The sequence below is a fragment of the Crassostrea angulata genome, chromosome 7 (genome assembly GCF_025612915.1).
Source record: "Crassostrea angulata isolate pt1a10 chromosome 7, ASM2561291v2, whole genome shotgun sequence".
In the NCBI taxonomy this organism is placed as follows: domain Eukaryota; kingdom Metazoa; phylum Mollusca; class Bivalvia; order Ostreida; family Ostreidae; genus Magallana; species Magallana angulata.
The window spans coordinates 51,615,993-51,637,109 of record NC_069117.1 but is presented as its reverse complement, the minus strand read 5'-3'; the positions used below and the strand labels follow the sequence as shown (position 1 = coordinate 51,637,109).

Here is a 21,117-nt window from a genome sequence, read left to right as displayed (position 1 = left end):
CCCCATATACAGTAATTACATGTACATGTATAGTGAACGGCCTCCTTTCCTACGATGACTTATGGAAAACCACAGGCACAACGTTTTAAACTTTTCTACAAAAAAAAAAAAAAAACCCATTGTACTCTAATAGTTAAATCATTGTTTAAGGAATTGTTTTGAAAGAAAAGTTTGACAGGTGGCTGTGTGAACATATATGTATGGCTCTGAGGTAATTTTACATTCAAGAAAATTTCGGAATTTCTGTCAGATAATCATATTCAAAAACAAAGTTATCTACTTTTAAAAAAGTATAATCAATTCCTAATTGATTCATATTAAAATAAAGTTTGTATAGTCAAATAATATTTTTTTAAACGAACGTTTTGCTTACTGGGGGGTCTAAAATTTCTTAAATGAAATCAGTCTCTATGAGTAAGGAAAATATTTTTTGGCGACCGATATGTGCATAAAAAACTTTATAATCGCATGTTTACGTTATGTATTAAAATAAATTTTCATTTAATTTTATATTCGTTAATTAATTTTTGAAACGTTACAATGCAAAATGCATTTTTTGGAAAGTATTTTGGTCTGTAGACAAGTCACACCGGTGAAACAACATATGCTTAAAATCATTTATATCTTATGAAAATATACATGTATAAATGTTTATACATTATTAAAAAAAGGAAATTTATTTTGACATTTATCCGGCAAAAAATGACTTTTAGTCAGGCTGCTAGACAAAGCTATCATTCGCAGTTTTTAATTGTACATGGATGTAAAATGTAATACATAGTGCAATGCTTTTACTGAAGGTCTGACCATGAAGTTCCATATTCTTTCCAGTGACTAGTAGAACGAGTCGTCGGTAAACTAGTACTTGACTGAATGTATTGTATTATACGCTACGAGGGTGACAAGGTCGATGTACCACTAGTTATTTGGTCCATTAGTATCAACCGTGGGGAACTTCTTCTATACATGCGTCCAATCATACTACATAATGTGTGATCAATCAGTCAATAAGTAAAACCTATATGTTTAGCGTGAGAATACATGCAGGTGGTCAGTAATTATTTAATATTTGTTCAATTCTTTTACTTTCAATAAAAATATTTTCACATATCCCATTTTCTGTTACTTCAAACTTTCAGTTAAAACAAAATGCTTAAAAAAAAAAAATATTTTTTGAAAACTGTGATATCAGTTTAGAAATAAAACTAAGAATAGTTAGTTAAAGGGGCATTGTCATGACTTTAGACAAAAATTATATTTCTGATTTTAATGTTTACAATGCTTCAGCAAGGCATTTTTAATAGGCAACCAAATTTGAGTTCCATTCTTTGATATGTAAGCGAGTGACAGAGCTTACAATTTTTTGCTATGTAAACAAAACTTTTGTTTACATTTTGAATGTTAAAAAGTAAATTCCTGTTTTAGACCTCAAATGAATGTGTTAAATGTTAGGAACTGTTTGATAGGCAAATCAGTTTGAGAAAGATTTTTTTACTGGTATATGTATATTGAACCTATGTAAACAAAAACAGGACACGATGCCTTGTTTACATGACAAAAGAATTGCGAACTCTGTATCTTGCCAATATCTCTATGACTGACTCCCAAATTTCATTTGATCATTAAAATTGCATTCCTAAAGCATTGTAAATAATAAAAACAGAAAAAATAGAATTTGACCAAAACTTTGACCATGCCCCCTTAAAACCAATTTTGAACCTCTTATAAAGTAAAAAAAAATTAAAGTTGACTAAAATGTAACAATTATGATAAATACCTTAATACATGTACATTTAGAAAAAAACCAACTTTCTTTTCATGGAATTTAATATTCCATATCTATAGATAACAGAAATAAAACATCAACAAGCAGTACAATAGTGGATTTAACACAGACTTAACACTAGCATACAGCAGTAGCATTGTATCACAGATTTCAATAACAGAGTTGTCTCCCCTCCTTCACTCTTCTGATGTTTTATTCTCACTCCCCCCTTCTCCCTCCACAGATGGCCTCTCCCCCAAGGTTCCAGCCTTGTTTTCAGTTGTCTCTTCAGACTCTGTCTCTGATTTCTTCGGCTTCTTTTTGAACTTCCCAGCTTTCAGCTCAGCTATTTCTCTCTGCCTTTCCTCCTCTTCTTTCTGCTGAGCTTCTAATTTTTTCTGTCTCTCCTTTTCCTCTGCCTCCAGCTCTATTTGAAGTTCCTTTCTCCACTATAATATACATTTTATGCATTTAGATAAAAACCAAATAACTAACCTGAAGAAGAGAGGTACTGGTGTGTTGTTAAAGACAAGAGAATAGAAGTGCATATTTGCAGCAATCTGATTAAAATCAGATCCTTGACCCACTCCTTATCATTTTTAAAGCGCTAAGCATAGCTCAGCGCTTTATTGTCGTTAGACTTCTATTTCCGGTGCAAGGAATAACTGCCCTCTATGAGCAGAAATATACATCATTTAAACTGGTAAGAGGTATAGGGAACCAGTTATCTGGGTGACGGAAATGGCCGAGTAGATACGATTGGTTTGCAGGGCTTACGTACATCAGCACGGGATGCTACGCAGTGATGAAAAAATATAGTGCGTATTCAGAAGCTAAAATATAGAAAAATAAAATCGATTCTTTGCAAGAAAATGTCAAAAAATGTGATAAATTACTGTTCAAAAGGTATAATTTGTGATTTTAACATATCTTTTTTCAGGCAAGTATCCATATACAAGTTCAGCTTTAATTCACATCATCTTCAGAAAGTAACATATATTTAAAGAAATCTGGCCTTAGATACTTTAAATTGATATTCATTAAACATAAACCAAAATTTCAATAAGGCTCATTCCCGCCTACGCTTGCACACAGTAAATTTTCTTAGAACCAAGCTAGGTTAGCGCTTTTCAGTACTTTCAGTACTTTGATTATTGTTGCTACACGAGACAATTAAAAAAAATTAAGGAGTGGATCAAGGATCTAATTTTAATCAGATTGATGTTTGAAAGAAGTTTCGATCTGTTTATTTTTTTTGGTGAGCTAAGTCCTTTATTTGAATTAATTAGTGTATATAATGCATAATTATCAAGTAATGGGGGAGTTAGGGTATGTGAGCTTACTCACTTTTTCTTTCTTTATTTTCAAGCAAGCAAACAACTCGTATTTTTTTTTTTTGGATTAAGAGCTCACTTACCTGGTCCTCAACAATTCTTCTCAGATCAAACCCTGTCCTCATCTGAAAGTTTGGTGGCTCCTCATAGAGAGCAGTGGCCAACATTATCTCCTCCCTACAAAACCAAGGTCAAATGATGAAAGTCTGTTCATTTTGTGAACAAAGGGAGCATGTTCTTTGTTCATTATGTGAATACTATTGATAATGCAACTCTTGAATCATTTTTATATATCATCAAAATAATTGTCATGTTTGTATAGGATGAGTGCTTACTTCAGAGAGGTTCTCATTTTCTTGTCTGCTCTGGGTGTCTGCTCCTTCTTGAGGGGAGGAGTGGGTGGGGTTTGCTTCATTGGAGGGGGGATGTAGGGTTCTACTGCAGGGGGTAGAGGTGGCAGGTAGATCATTGATAATCCTACAGGTAAAAAAAAAGCTGTTATAGAATATCTGAAAGAATGTCTGAATACAAGATAGGATTATAGAGAAATCAATGAAATTGAAGTAAAAGGACTATTTGGTAATCAGCAATCATCTCGCTAGAAGAATGGGATGTATACAGAAAGCTTACCACTGGCAATTTTTGAACCAATGGTTGTGGGATTGACTGCATCTTTCTTTGCAAGAAGACTCTCTAGATCAGTATGGACCTGCAATAGTACAATTCACGATATATATCAACATTCAAAGCTACTTATTAAGGTACCTCACTTCACGTAGACTAATACTTTTTAAGATACTACGTCAGAAGATGGTGATTTAAATATTTTATTAAATTTATTTAGCCAAAAGTGCACATTTTTTCACCTATTTGACTTGTATGCTTTTTATTCATCATGCTATTTACCATAATCATGTAATTATCTGCTGATTTAAAACAATTTGAAGATGTAGTGAGCCCCCTTAACAAAAATGATTTTGTATGCCCCGGTAAATAAAGCCAAGAACCATGTACCAGGTATGTGTTTGATGAATTCCTACCTGTCCCACTTTTAGGGCCTCCAGCACTCGGTCGTCTTTCTCCACAGAGTGGGCCCTGATCAGAATGTTCCATGCCGCTGTCCTCATTCCTTCCCGGTTCTTGTCCGAGGACAGGCATCGGCAGATTTTCACAAGAGACTGGATAGAACCAAAGCGAATTCTCCAGCTCCAATCATTTGGACCTAGAAAAGTATGAAATCTATTTCACTCTCCTGTATTATTGTATTTCTTAAACCATTGGCCACAAATAAACATAGCATTGAATCTGTTGTTATCATTCAATCAACAAAAAATTGATACCCTAGAATATTAATAAAACCACAGTAATTTTTCTGATTTGTTGATTCATAAAGTTGACAATGGTGCTTTACCTCCATCCCTGGTTTCACTGGCGGCATGAAAGAAGGCCAGATCCAGGAGTCCAGCACTGGCCAGGGGGATACTGACAAAGCCCCTCTGGAAGGGGTCGGTCAGCTCCTTGTTTACTCCCATCAGTGCCATCTTCTGGATTCCGGCTGTACCACCATGGAGACAAATATCACACAAGATGTCTGTGTAAGTGATGGCAACCTCCCAGTGCCAACCATTGATGCCAGGGGTGTCTTGGCGCTATATGAAACAAGAAATATCTTTAGTATATAGATGATGAAATAAAAATAACATGTGAAAAAACTGCAATCTTTGAAAGAAAAATGAATCATTGAAACAATTCAGAAGCTCAAGAAATTAAAAAAAACTACACTAGCACTTGTAATATCATATGAAATAATGAGAAATTTTAAAAATGAAATTTACATGAAGAGATCATTCAGATAAATTTCAACTCTAAAAAACTCACTTGTTTAGTGTGTTTGATATGAATTTGAAAATGCTAGCCCCAAAATAAGGTTCACAGGAAATTCAAGAAAATTATTTTCTTATGAAATTCTTGTGAAGTGAGTTCCATGTAAAAGTTTCATGGGAAGCTCATGTGAATGCTCTTTTCCTGTAAAATTTACGTAATGGCATATATTGATCTGAAATGGAAATTATCATCTGTAATCCATTCCTCTGGTGTACGTACCGGAAGGTTTGTGTATGTGGGGACAGAGCTGGCCTCTGAAGCCCGCCCCTCAGGTAGATCTGACCCCACCTCCACCCTCCACCCTGTGCCAGGTACGGGCTCGGTGACAAAACTCCCAGTACGCATGGAGCCCTGGGTCACCCGAGGTCTGTCGGATCCTTGTGTTACACTAGTTCTCTCTTTTTTGATCTCCCCAAATGAGACTTCCCGAGGGCCAGGTCCTTTAAGACCTGTGTTTGGAGATTCCTTGGACGCCAATTTAGAATCAAATTTTTCTAGATTTTCAACACTAAGAGCCACTGGTTTGGACCTTCGCAGTGGAAACTGTTTTATTTCAGGCTCGGTGGATGTCATTTCCACATCTCCGCGTCTTGAATGTCTGGAGAGCTTTTTCTCGGAATCCTTGTCTTCTTCACTTCTTTCATAGATGTCGCTCAAAGTTGGTTTAGAGCTTGATGGAATGCTCATTTTGGAGTCCCTCTCTCTTTGTGTATCCTCATCATCAGTAGATACAGTGTATACATCTGTATGATAGATCATAACATACATGTAATTATTTATCTCTTCTCCATATCATATTGTATAATCTGAAATATTCACAAATATGTTTTTCGTACCTGAGGCGTCAGAACGTGAGCTGCTTGGTGCAGATCCTCCTCTGACCTTTGGCCTAACTCCTCGAGCTAAGCTGTGGAGGATTTTCATTGCAGCAATGTTAGTCTTGGCTGCTTCCGCTAAAATTTCAAGTGCTACCATGGTGTCAATCCTTAAACAAAAGAAAAGAAAAAGACCATCAGATATGTGCACTTACACTGTTAAAATAAGAATGTACTGGCAATCAAGGATAAATTAAACAGAATGATGCATGTATAAATAACAGTTTTGTGGATATTTTTTTTACCAGTTTTCATTTGACAGTCCCATGCCACAGGTAGCTAGGGCCCTCAGTGCCTCGGCTAGTCCCCCACCAAGGTGGTTAGTACACCTCCATACATCCAGCGCATGCCAGAGCGTGGGGCTCAGGTCATGGACGCTGCTGCTAATAGCACCTGCACTGTGTGCTGAGTGAGTGCTCTCCCTTGGTTCGTGCCTGTTGGAGCCTGACTGTGCTGTGCTTTTAGCACTGTACTATAAAAAACAAATTAAATGCATGTACAAAATATATTGGTTGAAAGTAAATGCCAAAACAAACAACCTCAAACATGTACAAGAAAATTGCATGTACAGAAATCATTCTTTTAACTAGAATCCAAGCTTAACCAAAATCATGCAAGTGCATAAACAAAGGACAGATCTTCAATATAACAATTAACAAAACTATATGATCTTTAATTAAAAGAAGTTTTTTCATACAGACACTTACAGCACTTGGACGACTTAGAGGTGTCCTAGGTTTTGACATGGTCATGTTATCTCCCTCTTTGACTTCTCCTGGCTCTACCTGAGAATCCGCCATAATGATCTTACCCACAGATATGATAAATCGCAAAGACAGGAGTGCATTAGGGTAGGGACTGTATGCCTCCTGGCAGTCACCAAGACCTGGAAAAGTCATTAAAGGTCTGTATAAGATCATTCTATTGATGTACAGGAGATTAGAGACAGTTGTCTTTAGCAAGTTCCAGTAGCTAGTGCTTAATAATTCAATGAAATTAAATACAATGCAGTGTTAGGATAATGTCATACCATCTAGATAGGTAAAGAGTCGGTTTTTGAAGTCAATTTGTCCTTGCAACTGTCCAGCCATGTGATGGTAGAATAATCTGGTAAAGGTCAATTGTCCCATCTACAACCAGAAACACAAATAGTTATTAAAATGTATATAAAATTATATCCATATATACACTGATTCGTTTGTAACCAAAATAGATTATATTACACTTTACAAATATGCTTTGCATGAAATATTTAATAAATTTTAGATAAGGAAAGTCACAGTCCCTATTGTTCTGAGAAACTGGGCCTCACCTTCAGTAGTTTGATTTCTCCTGTGCGGAGATAAGGTTGATGGACAGCGTCTGTCCTCAGCCAGTACAGCATGGTTTCAGCCAGAAAAAACAGAGCAGGAATATGGTACTTCTCCAGAGGAGACTGGTCAAGGGAGGTAATTAAAACATCAAGGCACTCTAATAAACAAAAGATCCTTTTAGAATTACATCTCTGATTACATGAATAGTGAGATGTAACAATGTGTGGACAAATCATAGTATAATATTGGATAATCGTGATTTACTACAACAGGTATATAATGATTTATTACTTTTTAAAAAAATGTATGTACTATTCTATGTGATTACATTATTATTTATTAAAACGAATAGTGACTTCTTAATGAACTTGATTCACATATACATTTAAAACTAAAAAAATACATATTCAATCTGATTAAAATCAAAATGATATATATTCTGATGACTAATTAATACACATCATTTATACATTTATGAGGCGCCGTTTTAATATTTTTGAGGTATTTTCTGATATCAAAAAATAAATATTTGATATCAATAATTCGAATTTTTGATATCAAAAAATAATTCTTGATATCAAAAATTAATTCTTGATATCAAAAAATCTATTTTGTGATATCAGAAAATCATTTTTTGATATCACAAATTCGAATTCTTGATATCAAAAAATGATTTTCTGATATCACAAAATAGATTTTTTGATATCAAGAATTAAAGTTGATTTTTTTGATATCAAAAAATTGAATTCTTGATATCAGAAAATCATTTTTTGATATCAAAAAATCGAATTCTTGATATCACAAAATCATTTTTTGATATCAAAAAATCATTTACATTTTCTGATATCAGAAAATCTATTTTTTGATATCAGAAAATAAGACTTACATAAAATTACTATCAACTTAATGAATGCTCCCTGTAATGCAACTTTTGTAATTTGTAAGAAAATGTGTTTCAAGCCCGTAGATGTCTCTTAAGAATAATTATGAATGCCTTATTTTAAACCTGGTTTCATTCTGGCAAGTTTTGCCACATATACAATGATCAACACTGCTTTCTTTGCGATTTGCTGTGACTTTTGAAAAATAATGGCCTCACATAATATAAAGAGTTATACAGGCGTACAGTTAGTGCTTTCAATACATAAGACCAGAATTATCAAGAACACTTATTAAATTTTACATTAAAATAAATAAAAGGCAACAAATATTTAAATGCAAATCTGGCTCTGTAGTTCGGCAATTTAATTTTGGGTCAAGGGAGTATTCATTAAATAGGTGAAATTTATTTGCCATTTTCTTTAAATTTCTGATATCAGAAAATATAATTCTTGATATCAAAAAATCAGTTTCAATTTCTGATATCAAAAAATCATTTTCTGATATCAAAAAATCGAATTTCTGATATCAGAAAATGATTTTTTGATATCAGAAAATCGATTTTTTGATATCAGAATATGGATCGTATTTTCTGATATCAAGAATTCGAATTTCTGATATCAAAAAATCATTTCCTGATATCAGAAATTCGAATTCTTGATATCAAAAAATCATTTTCTGATATCAGAAAATACCTCAAAAATATTAAAACGGCGCCCCATATACATTGTGATTTGTGCAAAATGTTCATCTGATTTTCCTGGAAATCCTAATTACCTTCTTGTATCTTTCCTTTACATTGTGCAAGCTGCGCTAACTCAGTCCAAGCCATTGGAAGATTCACAAAAGGACCAGTGCCACATTTCCGAAGACCAGCTCTCCTCTTAAATTAAAAAAAAAAATAAAAAGTTAGAAAAATCAAAAATTTGGAAGTTGTTGTTATAGAAGTATTTCTTATTACTGGTAAATCAATATAAAGAATTTTACCATTATATTTAATGGTACAATGGTACTCTACCTTTGCTCTTTCTAACATCTTGTGTGCTGTCACTTCATATTTTTCCCTGTCTTCCAAGTCTTGGCTACTGTTGTAATTCCGAATAAATTCTTCAGAAACTTCTAATGGATTTTTACTTCAAAAGAAAATAATCTTATATATTCTAGTATCAAAATATTTATAAATCATTAAAAAACACAAATTTTTTTCAAGAAATGAAGACACTAACAATTCTTACCATATTAGGCACGTTCCATTTCTCACCAGTGCATAATTGTTACATCATTAATATTTTCGTATATAATGCTATGTGTTTTTAAAATGAAGTAACAATGCATTGGTGAGAAATGGCCCTTGGCAAGAATTGGTTGTATGCCAGTACAACCTACCTAGATTTAACGAGTGCCTTCTGACTTTGCAGACTCTGTAGATAGGATTGTTTAAGGAGACGCTCCTGGAGTTCTAATCGCTGACTATGGGAAATTATCCCAAACTTATGGATGATTGGAATCTTTGTGATTGGCATTTTGGATGATTTTTAAAACTTTGCATGCACTTCCTGAAATATTCACAGATGGATAATTATTAATCCAAGAATATTAATACCAACAAATGATGCTCTTTTATTTAGTTATCGATCATATCAAACTAGCTGTAAGTTTTCTTTAACACTTGCTTAATTTGATTGTCATTAACAAATAACAAAATATCTTTTCTAGAGCATTCAATTTAGCAGCTGTTGCAATGTTCGTGTGAGGTATTTCTCAAAGCTAATATTAAATTCATATTAAATTATTATTAGCTGAATAAGTTCGGCTACAATTTTTTTTTCTAACTTTTTAAATAATGAAACAAACCAGAATCCTTGTTCCAGTTTTGTGCAAACACATATATTTTACGTAAGTTCCATTAAATTAATGAAAAACCCTTAAGTTTGCACAATATTTCCTCGCTGTCCGCCATATTGTTTGTTTCCATAGAAGTCAAAATGAGCGAATGCGACTACTCGCAGCTATCGACCTACCCTTTACGCGCATGCGCGGAATACGAAACCTTCCGATGATCACTCGGAATCATTCTGTAGATTTCTGCGCATGCGCACTTACACTTTCATTTTACTTAAACCTGTCTGCAAAATTCTTTTATTTCAGCAAACGTAAGTAAATTTATTAATCATATTTATTTTCAAACAAATTATTCGCAAACTCTTATGCTTTAATTGCTTTATTCTGCATACAATTTTATAAAGTTCATAATGTTTACTTAGATAAATGAGAATATATCATGCAAGGACATCGTCACCGCTTAGACCCCCCCCCCCCCCCCCTCCATTTTACACACTCACATAGACACCACATCCCCCCCCCCCCCCCCCACCACACACACCCACCCACCCACACACACAGTTTACAGATTAATATTCTTTGATATAATGAGCAAGACATTTGAACATTATTGATTGCATTAATGTTACATACTACATGTACATTTATTCCTTTAAATGAGTAACAATAGGTTCTATTAAATTTTTATTTTTGGATTTCATAGCATGGCATCCCCAGTAAACACAGAGTTGAAGGTCAAGGGTGTGTGTTATGACTATCTTAACACTGCGGAATGTGCTAGTTCACGCACATACCTCCAACTGTACCATATATGGATAGTCATTGTCATCTGGACCTGTTGATGACCTGGAAGCCCAAGTTGTCCTTTTCCAACATTCCTCGGTAATGAATCCGGATTAAAAATAAGGTACAAGTGATATTTTTCAAAGCAGACAGTGATTTTATTTTATCATACTTTATTTTAACATTTTGTATCCTTAACTTTTGTCTGTAGACAGTTAATATATTTGGTAGCTTAAATAAGTTTTTTCACTTCTATATAATAGCTATTGATATGTTACAAAAACTTTTGCCAAAATAAAAATATTGCTTCACAAACATAATTTTTAAAATCTAAAAAATTCATCACTTTATGTTTAAAATCTTAAAAATTCATCACTATTGGTCATTCATGAGAATATTTTATATTTCCTCAAATATGTTATAAATATACAAAAATAATCATTGTATAAGCTATGATATGTGATTGTATGTAAAACTATAATGATGTACATGTAATATTGTACAGGTTCCACACTTTAAGGGAGCTATCTCCAATTTTTCCTTTCCAAAAGCATGGAGATTAATGGATGAACTTGCACATCCAAGGTATGGTTTACCATTGGGGTTCATCCAAAAGATGCTCCCTTATTCGCGTCTTATCAGCTTTATAAGACTTCACCTTTATGAGACCACCTTTATCATATTAAATGAAAATCATACTTTATGATCTTGGATATTCATGGATTCTGTTTTAACACAAAATCGTATATCATCTGTTAAAAAATTGTATGATAATCATATGTTCATATGTTATCAATACAATCATATAAAATTAAATATTGCATCCTATCATATTTACAACATATATCATACAATAAAATACCATAATAAACAATGATGAGATATGATATTGTAACGTATGATATGACATTGTGTTTTGTTATATTTTATTGTATTTGATCACATAATACAATGTCATAATATATAAAACAATATAGTATTATATTACAATATCATGTTACATAATACATCATAACATTGAAACATATGATAATATATTGTATAATATAGTATGATATTGTATAATACTGTATCATTTTTGATACATATGATATTGTATCATACGATACAATATAATTTGATACAACATTGTATTATATCAAATGATATAATATTATGTGATAAAGTAAAATATTATATATTGTTTTCCCTCTGACTGAAATGTCACACTTTCATTGGATTAAACATAGCAAGTGATTGCCTCATATATCACTTTGTAGGTTCTTTGAGGATTTATATTAGGCAATATGGCCGTCATTGGCCGCCGCCTCGCCTACTCATCTCGATATATCATATTATTTAACACAGAAATCGTGTTCAGTAAGTCCTTAAAATATTTAGAGTAGTTGCCCTTTGGAATTATTTTTAAATTAGAGTCGTTGCCCTTTGAATATTGACGTCACATTGTTATGTCTGGAGCAGAGCAAAATGGCAGCGTCGAAATTTGCTCAAATCTCTGCAGAGGTTTAAAATTGAATAGCAACAAAACATTGTAGGTAATATGGGTGAAGCGAAGATTTTTTAAGTGTATTTGAAAGGTGGTATTGATAATTTTTAAGAGTTTAAATGAGTTTAACTGGACGAGATGTAAGGCATCTTGTACATGGCTTTGCGTAGATCACCGCTAGATTTGTGAATGAATATGTCGCTTGATAGTCCTCGGGAAAACAAAACACTTATTAGGTTATTTGCTGACTCACTACGAAAATATATTGGGTTGATCAATCTCATAGACGGCTCGGCTTCGCCTCGCAAGCTATGAGATTGATCAACCCAATATATTTCCGTAGTGAGTCAGTAACTAACCTAAAAAGTAATAATACAATATTATATCGTATACTTATAGAAAATATACCCTTTTTCGCCCTGTGCGATATAAGTAAGAAATTCGCCTAGGGGTGTGATATAAACCCCAGGGGTGTGATATAAGATTTATATCACGCCCCTCTATGGCAATATTCGGATGTTATATCACACCCCTTTCCGTTAATCATCGGCTATTATGACGTAGAGTTCGATGTGTGTCGTTCAACTCCGATCTCCGAGTATGACGTCAAAAAGTTACGTCGACGTCAACCTAGTATACAAACAGCTGGCGCAAAAATTTCATGGAAGTTTTTCAAAGATGGAATATATAGACACGGAGCGATTTGTTAACAATAATCATTCATCACATGATGTTTTTTACTGTGTCTTTAATATTTTCTATAAGTATATGATATAAAAATCATAACATGGCAATTTTTATATTGCATCCTATATTAGCCCTCGGTCGCAGTTTATCAGCCCTCGAGCCTGACGCTCTCGGGCTAATATACAGCGACCTCGGGCTAATATAGGATGCGATATAAAAATTGCCATGTAATAATCTATATATATTATACATATTGTATCATATGATACAATAATATATTTTACAATATCATACAATAGAATTTTATGTGATGTGATAATATATCATATTATAAACCAATATAATCATATTATACAATATCGTATGATACAATATTATATAATATTACAGTATCATATTATACAATTTCATGTGATATAATTCTATATTACAGAAACTGATATCATATTATACAATATTGTATGATACAATATTATAGAATATACAATATTGTATCATAGGATACAATATTATATTTTGCAATATCTTATGTATTAGTATCATGTGATAAAATAATAATACAATATAATATTATACAATATTGTTTCATAATATACAATACTATACATAACGTTATCATGATACAATATCATAACATAAAATATAAAAAAATTGATACAATATTATATCGTATTATATAACTTTTTATAATATTACATATGGTATTATATTGTATCATATTAAACAATATTGTTTCATACCATACAATACTATATCAAAGGAATCATGTTATATCATTTATCAGAAAACACATCTATTTATCGAGCAGGTTTGAGTGAGGTTGGAGATTTCTTAAGCATTCTTGATAATGGAGATCAGGCTCTGCATCTGAAGCAACTTCTGCGTTTCATTTATAATATAGTTAAATCAACTATGCAAGCTATCATCCATACAACATGTGACCTGTTCCAAAAAAACTAAACCTCATCCAGCATCCTAAACCTATGGCTCAGATTCAGGATTCAAGCCTGTCTGGTGCATCAGTATCATAAGACACACCATCCATGCAAGTTTGGTGAAGTACGGACCTGCAGTAACTTAGATATTGCTATCAAAGGGCACCTGCAACAAAAACTTTAACCTGGTCCAACAACCTTAACCTCCTCCAGCATCTGAAATTTAGGACCCAGATTCAGCATCCAAGTCTTTCAAGTCCATAAGTAGGTCCAGATGCATCATCCATGCAAGTTTGGTGAAGATAGGACAAGTAATAGCTTAGATACAGGACCTGCAACAAAAACTTTAACCAGGTCCGGACGCCGACGCCGAGGATATAGCATAAGCTCCCCCTGACTTCGTCTCAGTGAGCTAAAAATTAATATGCCTGTATATAATAAAAAGTTTGACCATAAAGAGAAAATAAACGAAGATCCTGTGAAATGTTTCTCTGTCCTTAATAGTAATTTAGTAAAAGAGTATACCCGTGATTACACATAATGTAAATATATTTGTCATGCATTTGCTTACCTCCCTGGGCCTCATCAGTCAGGAAGAGATTAGCAAATGCAACTTAATTACTCAATTTGATTCTCCTGATACCTTCCTGGTGTTTAAAAAGGAATATTAATGTTGATAATTATATTTCTGAATGATACCTTATACCAGTAGATTTATTAATTTTTGGGGAAAAAAAGGGTTTACCTTCGCCAAATGTACAAATTAAATTTAACAGTAATACACAGTACCACCAGGAAGGTTTCGGCCCATATATGAAATCATTCTAATGAAAAAATCTGAAACATAAACAACAATATATGGCCTGTAAAAAAGAAAAAAAATACAAATTAGGTAACAAAATTCTACAAGTGATTCTGGTAACCATAACATTTAACTTAAAAAATATCAAATATGTTATTTGATTTTTGGGAGTTGATTTTAATCAACTCTCCTATGCAGTTACTTTGGCAAACTGAAAGTGAAACAGTGTTTGGACCTAAGCACAAATCATCACCGCTGACAAAACTTAGTTCTTGAAAATAATTAAAAAATTTCGATGTAATGTATGCTGAAGCATTGTTTTTCAAGAAAACTTATCTATAAATACTTTGAAAATAGTCAGATTTTATATAATACGAACAATTTAGATATTTTTGTAGTCTCATGTATTCCTACGCCAGAGTTTAATATAGTCTCGTTTAACCAAATGCTCGGCTGTCTCTGTAAATCTCCGACAAGCAGAGAGGCTCTCTTGCTTTTCGGAGATTAACGGAAACAGCCATGCGTCTTGTTAAACGAGACTAGAGTTCGATATCAATAGTGCTTGGATCCATACAATTTTTAAAATTGTTTTGATTACTAAGACATACTTTGAAATCTATCTTTAAATATTACACAACATGATTCATATGAAGTTTCTCGAAATTCTTGTTTGAAAAGTCTAAAAAATCATATTATATTAAAGTGCGCAATTCAAATACAGACTAGAAACTAATTGCCATGCAAAATAAGTTGATTTTAAAATAAATGATAATCGATAAAATCAACTCCCTTCAGTACTTCAGTACTTTGATTCAAATTTAACATACCAGGGTTAAGTCAATGTTACTAGATTCTGAAATTGTGAATTTGTTATAAAAAATATTAAGATAAAGTTATCAATATTCTAATTACTAGTTCTTTGTTAAATAATTAACAATATAAACAAAAACAGAGAGTTAGTAAAAATTAATAACAAATAAAAACTATCTTTGGAGAATATAATTACAAAACAAACATTATAACTGTAATAACATAACAAACAATGGTTATCACTATTCAGTGGATCAGTTAAAATAGTCCATCTGAGCAAAGGGTAGTTTCGATCAAGTTTTGGTCCACCTTCCATACCTTGCCGCCCACAAAGGAGATAACAACAAAGTCTGGAGGTGACCACAAGTCCGTCTGAGCACATGGTTATCTATAAACTTGAACTCAAGGATCTTCAGTGTATGAATTTTTATTACCAGGCAAAAACACAATTTCTTTTATTTGCAGGCTTTATGTCAGACTCTTCTCGTTTCCCATAGGAATGGTGCTCCTTTATGTAACTGTCAGTTTGTCTGGTCTTTGAATTTAGTATGTTGTTTAAGTCAGATTGTCTGGTACAACTATTTTCTTTCCAATTGTATTTACTCTTGGTGAAAGTTGAATTTTGAAGGTCTTGTTTACTACTTTTCTTTATAATTGGATTTTCAGATACAGTTTCATAATGCCCTCCCCTTCCTCTTGTCCATACTAAATGAATTTGAGATTCGGAATTACGAAAATTATGTTCAAGAGTCACTACATTTGGATTTTCAACATCACCACCAACAGTTACCAGAATGTTTATGTTGAAAAGCCAAGACAGAGCTAAACTACTTTCTTGACCTGCAAAAGTGCCTAATTGTCTTAATTGATTTAGTTCCCTATGTATTTCAAACTCATTCATTGGTAAATTATTGTTGTCATTGTGAAAATACATACAAAAATGATCCAAATTTTGTTCAATTTCATTTACTGCTGAGAGTCTTAATTCAAGGTGGTGATCCTGATTTCCAAAAAGAGCATTACTTACAGCCCTAAATAAACAATTCCTATCCCCAATAATTGGCTGTCTATATAAACCTTATTGTATGAGATAGTCATTTTGTCTGTTGATTTCCATTTCAAACTGATCCACCACAAGCAATTGTGCCTCATTGTTGAGAATGCTACCAAATAAATCATTAACCTGGTCTTTGGTCTGTAAATCATGGATAAAGACAAAGTTAGTATGCTGTTAAATAATTACAATTAGTACAAATTCATCTTATTGGTAGTGATGGGAATTGAACCCATGTCATGGACTGCCAATACACTACCTATCCAGGGATTAATGTTTAGTCAAAGTAAATAGTAATTAAATTCATAGGATACACAATATCTAAGAATGCACATAAATTAATTTAATTCCTTTTGTGGGTTTTTTTTTAAATTTAAATCATTTAGGTCTAAAGTAAATATCCAAATATTTTTTGATACTTCAATTATTCATGTTTATTTTTTCATTGAATTCAATTCAAATATCATAATAAAAAAATTAAGTTTAAAAGTTAAATAAGGATGGCTTTGGTTTTTTGATGTGGTGAATCTTTGGTAAAGTATTTGACATTTTTGACAAATTCCTTTTGAGTATCCCATGTCTTTGATTTGTTAGACATTAATCCATCATCAAATGTATACATGTGCATATGCAAATAACTGTATTACATGTATTAGTTACATGGTTTATATGTGCATGGTCAGTAAATTTCATATGGGGCTCGAGACTCTGTTAACCAATAATTTCCATACAAATTAGCAGGAGGTATTTTGGCAAGATACAACATCTAGTTTTATCTATTACCTTGCTGTGTTTTGAATTATGTTTAAAATAAATTAAGTGCAAAGTCTAACATGATTCTCTAACACATTTTTCATCAGAAGTTAATAAAGGAAAAAACATTCACAAGAATACCATGAATACCGTGGGTATGCATTTGGACAATTTTTTCTTTATCTCAGGAAGTTATTGAGTTTTTTTTAAATTACTAATTACTTGATACTGGTCCTTGAAACAGAGATACATGTATTTTAATATAAATAATAAAATATCTCTGTTTCAAATACCAGTATCAAGTAATTAGTAGTTTAATTATTAATATTTAATAGGGAGGTAATTTAAATTAAACTGATATCCCTTTAAGGTGGTATGGGACATGTCCATGTTGTGACGTATTGTTTATGGAAATAAACAATCAAATGAAATAATTTAATTCTGGTTGTAGCGCACTTTCTGATTGGCTAAAAAATTATTTTATATCATATAAAGAATGTTGCCTACGTCAAAGTAAGACTAATGTCAAAAACGATCAATACACCTGACGTTACATTTAAATTTTGTACAATTTTACTTTACTTTAAGGGTCAAATGACAAGAGTAAAAAAAATTTAATTTTAAGCAAGGAATTCAATATTTATTTGTTTTATACAATATAAAATGGTTTGAAACAGCTTCGCAGTTTATAAAGCATAAACTGCCCCAAACCTTTTTATATTGTATTAAACAAATAAATATTGAATTCATTCCGTAAGTGTACTTATAAAAGTAGTTTCTTTTCATCTATTTTCACCTAACAGCGTAGCGCAGTGGGTTGACTATGATTTATAGGTCACGAGTTCGAATCCCACTGGAAGTTATACAATTTTTACCTATCCAAATATTTTTAAAAGCTATTTATGGGTTAATATTGTGAAATTTGAAAATTCTAAACTGGTGAAAGCATTTAAATTATAATCTACTTTAATATTCCTCATTAATATCGACAGATGTCCCATACCACCTTAATAAGTTTTAGAAATTCAAATTTACATATAAATAAGCCAAGTACACGTACTTACCAATTCAGGATGCAGCAAATTACTTCACGGAACAGATTGGATGTTAAATCTCTATTTGAGAAAATACAGTATCATCATTTAGTGACATCATGCACCTCTATTAGTGATTGAAAATTAATTAATGACTTGTGATTAAATTACCGGTATTTAAATTAAGGAATCATCTATAGGGTTACACCCCCTCCACGGTATTATGAGGTGATCAAATAAGGTCTTAGGTAATCAAATAAAACCCAAAGGGCTTCCTGATAGATTTTATCGCAAAAAATTATTCCTTTTAACTATATTTTATTATAATTTTCAGCAATTGCACGGTTACTAAATTAATCATTGATTAATTGTATTGTGCCATAGCAGCCATCCATTACAAAATTGTATTATCATAACAAAGACACTGGAAAATATTACTCTTGTTATGTGGTACATGTAAAATAACCCCTCCATTATGGTTAAAATACTAAACTTTAGCATTTTTGATACCCACGCGCATTGTTTGACGATAGAAAATGTATGTACCGGGTATATAACCACAACGTAAATAACAACATTTACAGTATACACATATAACACCTCATTACATAGTAACTTACAGGCTGCACTGAATCAACACTGGGAGCATCCCCATTCATCATTCCAGCACTGATTTGGATTGCAAACTGAAAAAAAAGTTAAAAAATGAATATAGTTGTAAGAGAGGACTTAAACCTATATTTATTTAGTCACGTTGGGTATAAACACACAGTGTAATATCAAAATTTTATTACAGGAGTGCATGATACCAACTGCATATTGAGATAAACATAAGATAAAATCTTACTATGAGTAAAACTGTTAAAAGCATTTATGAGAAGAATGATGAATGAAATCGTTTGATTCATTGTGTGTGTTATTGTTCAGATGGAGTATATACCTATGTACATATTATATGTATTGATATATATATGTAATTTGATCATATCTTCCAAATTAGCATATTCCGTCCATAATTTAACGTAAATATACTCAAAGATAACTATTGATACACTATTTATTTGTTGATATACACATACTTTACATACTACCTTTCTTATAGCTTACCAACACAAAAACAACACGCCGAAGCGGAGCTGTCGTGTTTACTTTCATATTGGAGAAGTAGAGTATGATGACGTATTCCGAGTGATCATCGGAAGGTTTCGTACTCCGCGCATGCGCGTAAAGGGTAGGTCGATAGCTGCGAGTAGTCGCATTCAAAATGAGCATGCGCATATTGCCGGATATGAAATAAAAAAGAACCACAATTTTCAAATTGAACAAACGCTAAAGTTCCGGAAACAACTGTCACTTTTCTGTATATTTGGTAGGCAAGCAGTTTCATGCTTTTTTGAGTAAAAAAAATATACCCCCCCCCCCAAAAAAAAAAAAACCCACAAAAAAACAAAAACAAAACAAAAACGCTGTTATATGACGTTATCCTTTCCCCCACAGCGCACTTGCGATAACGTGTTGAAAAACGTGATTTTTTACAATAACGTTTTCAATATATATATGGCGCATTCAGTTGTAATATGGATATAGATGCATGTAATTATAAATAGATTTATATCAGATTTTCATCTTTTCTAAAATCATTAAAATATCATCACACTGTGTATTACCGTATTTTATAACTCAATAAAAATAAAAAAGCTTCAAGTTGGATATTTCGTCAACAACAAGTAAAATTAAACATCAAAGAGTAATACAAAACAAATAAATCTCAATAAAGCATGTCTCAATAATATCTATACTTATCTATATTAAACCACCTGCAACAAAGAGTAATGCTATGAAATATTGTTATTTTAAATTTCTCACATAAACAGATAAAAAAAATTCAGCTTGTAAATATCGGAAGCGAAAATTTGCAGATACTCGTAGTTTCATTCTTTGTATAATGTAAAAGTAATTTCAATAAATTAATTGTAAATTACAACATATTACATCATTAGGGGTCTATATAAAATATGATGGTGAATAAATCCCGGCAGTCCAATTAATTCAATATACACTGATAACTTCATTGCCATTAAATACACACACGCACTCATTCTTCAGTGTTCAGAAACCCGTGAAATACAGAAAAGCACTGCTTTCCGCAAAGCATCTTCGCTAGCCAAGGGTGACGATCCACTCTGCTACTCTTTTCAGAGTTGAAAAGAGTAGCAGAGTGGATCGTCACCCTTGGCTAGCGAAGATGTCCGCAAAGGTGCACATCGCATAAAACACACCCATACGACGTGTCTTTCCTCTTCTTGGGAGTTGATTTAGAACAGTTTTTGCAATATGATCTTTTTACCGATATTTTTGAAAGCTCGTGGAACGTAAGGGGCGGACGCTGGATTTTCGTCGAGGTTGCCTTAACGGCTGTGCAGAATTTACAAGCGCAAATTGCAAGCGCAATGCGGTAGTCAAGCTGTCGATACTTCTTTTTAGGTAATCTCAGCGAGATTCGTCGAGACTGAAAAATTTTTGACGGACGTCTCTTCCGAGACGTCCGTCAAAAATTTTTCAGTCTCGACGAATCTCGCTGAGATTACTTTTTAGGTAGACTTGGCAGGCTCTCTTTCATGATAATAAATGTGTTAATGATAGAATTTTTAACTTTCCGTGTAATTATTAACATAGCATTTTTGCATTTTCAATGTACCGGTACATTTATAACTGATGTCGTCCTGTTTTAAAAGTTTAAGTTTTTAAATGTTCATCTAATTAGGGATGCAAGTATCTCCCAGATCTAATTTAATTACCAGATAGAAGGTATCTTTTTAGATTAAAAATAGTAGCTATATCACAGTATGTATGAATATGAAATATAGTGTCATGTCTTAAA

General features: G+C 32.5%; 2 protein-coding genes and 1 long non-coding RNA gene across 3 annotated transcripts in view; 1 reads left to right on the top strand and 2 right to left on the bottom strand.

Annotated features, from left to right (window-relative positions):
• Nucleotides 1-21,117, top strand: part of LOC128156214 (FAD-dependent oxidoreductase domain-containing protein 1-like) — a 312,439-nt gene that overhangs the window by 98,608 nt on the left and 192,714 nt on the right. The gene's annotated exons all lie outside the window — the stretch shown is intronic.
• Nucleotides 1,810-10,024, bottom strand: LOC128156213 (transmembrane protein 232-like). Its single transcript, XM_052818271.1, has 16 exons — nucleotides 9,905-10,024; nucleotides 9,437-9,606; nucleotides 9,069-9,183; nucleotides 8,828-8,933; nucleotides 7,171-7,328; nucleotides 6,889-6,988; nucleotides 6,566-6,744; nucleotides 6,104-6,330; nucleotides 5,820-5,968; nucleotides 5,203-5,726; nucleotides 4,511-4,748; nucleotides 4,140-4,321; nucleotides 3,730-3,808; nucleotides 3,435-3,576; nucleotides 3,183-3,276; nucleotides 1,810-2,214 (listed from the first exon to the last, which is right to left on the bottom strand). The coding sequence occupies exons 2-16, from the start codon at nucleotides 9,571-9,573 to the stop codon at nucleotides 1,963-1,965; spliced, it is 2,682 nt and encodes an 893-aa protein (XP_052674231.1). The 5' UTR covers nucleotides 9,574-9,606; nucleotides 9,905-10,024; the 3' UTR covers nucleotides 1,810-1,962.
• On the bottom strand, nucleotides 15,299-19,457 carry LOC128156234 (uncharacterized). The gene is made up of 4 exons (XR_008239691.1): nucleotides 19,344-19,457; nucleotides 18,857-18,922; nucleotides 18,267-18,317; nucleotides 15,299-16,590 (listed from the first exon to the last, which is right to left on the bottom strand). It is a non-coding gene; the product is annotated as an uncharacterized LOC128156234 (long non-coding RNA).

Excerpts from the sequence above, each read along its gene's own strand:
- LOC128156213 (XM_052818271.1), bottom strand. The coding sequence starts at position 9,573 with ATGCCAATCACAAAGATTCCAATCATCCATAAGTTTGGGATAATTTCC. Across the intron at positions 6,331-6,565 it reads CTCTAAGTCGTCCAAGTGCT|TACAGTGCTAAAAGCACAGC; the intron begins GTAAGTGTCTGT and ends TGTTTTTTATAG. Across the intron at positions 3,577-3,729 it reads TGGTTCAAAAATTGCCAGTG|GATTATCAATGATCTACCTG; the intron begins GTAAGCTTTCTG and ends TTTTACCTGTAG.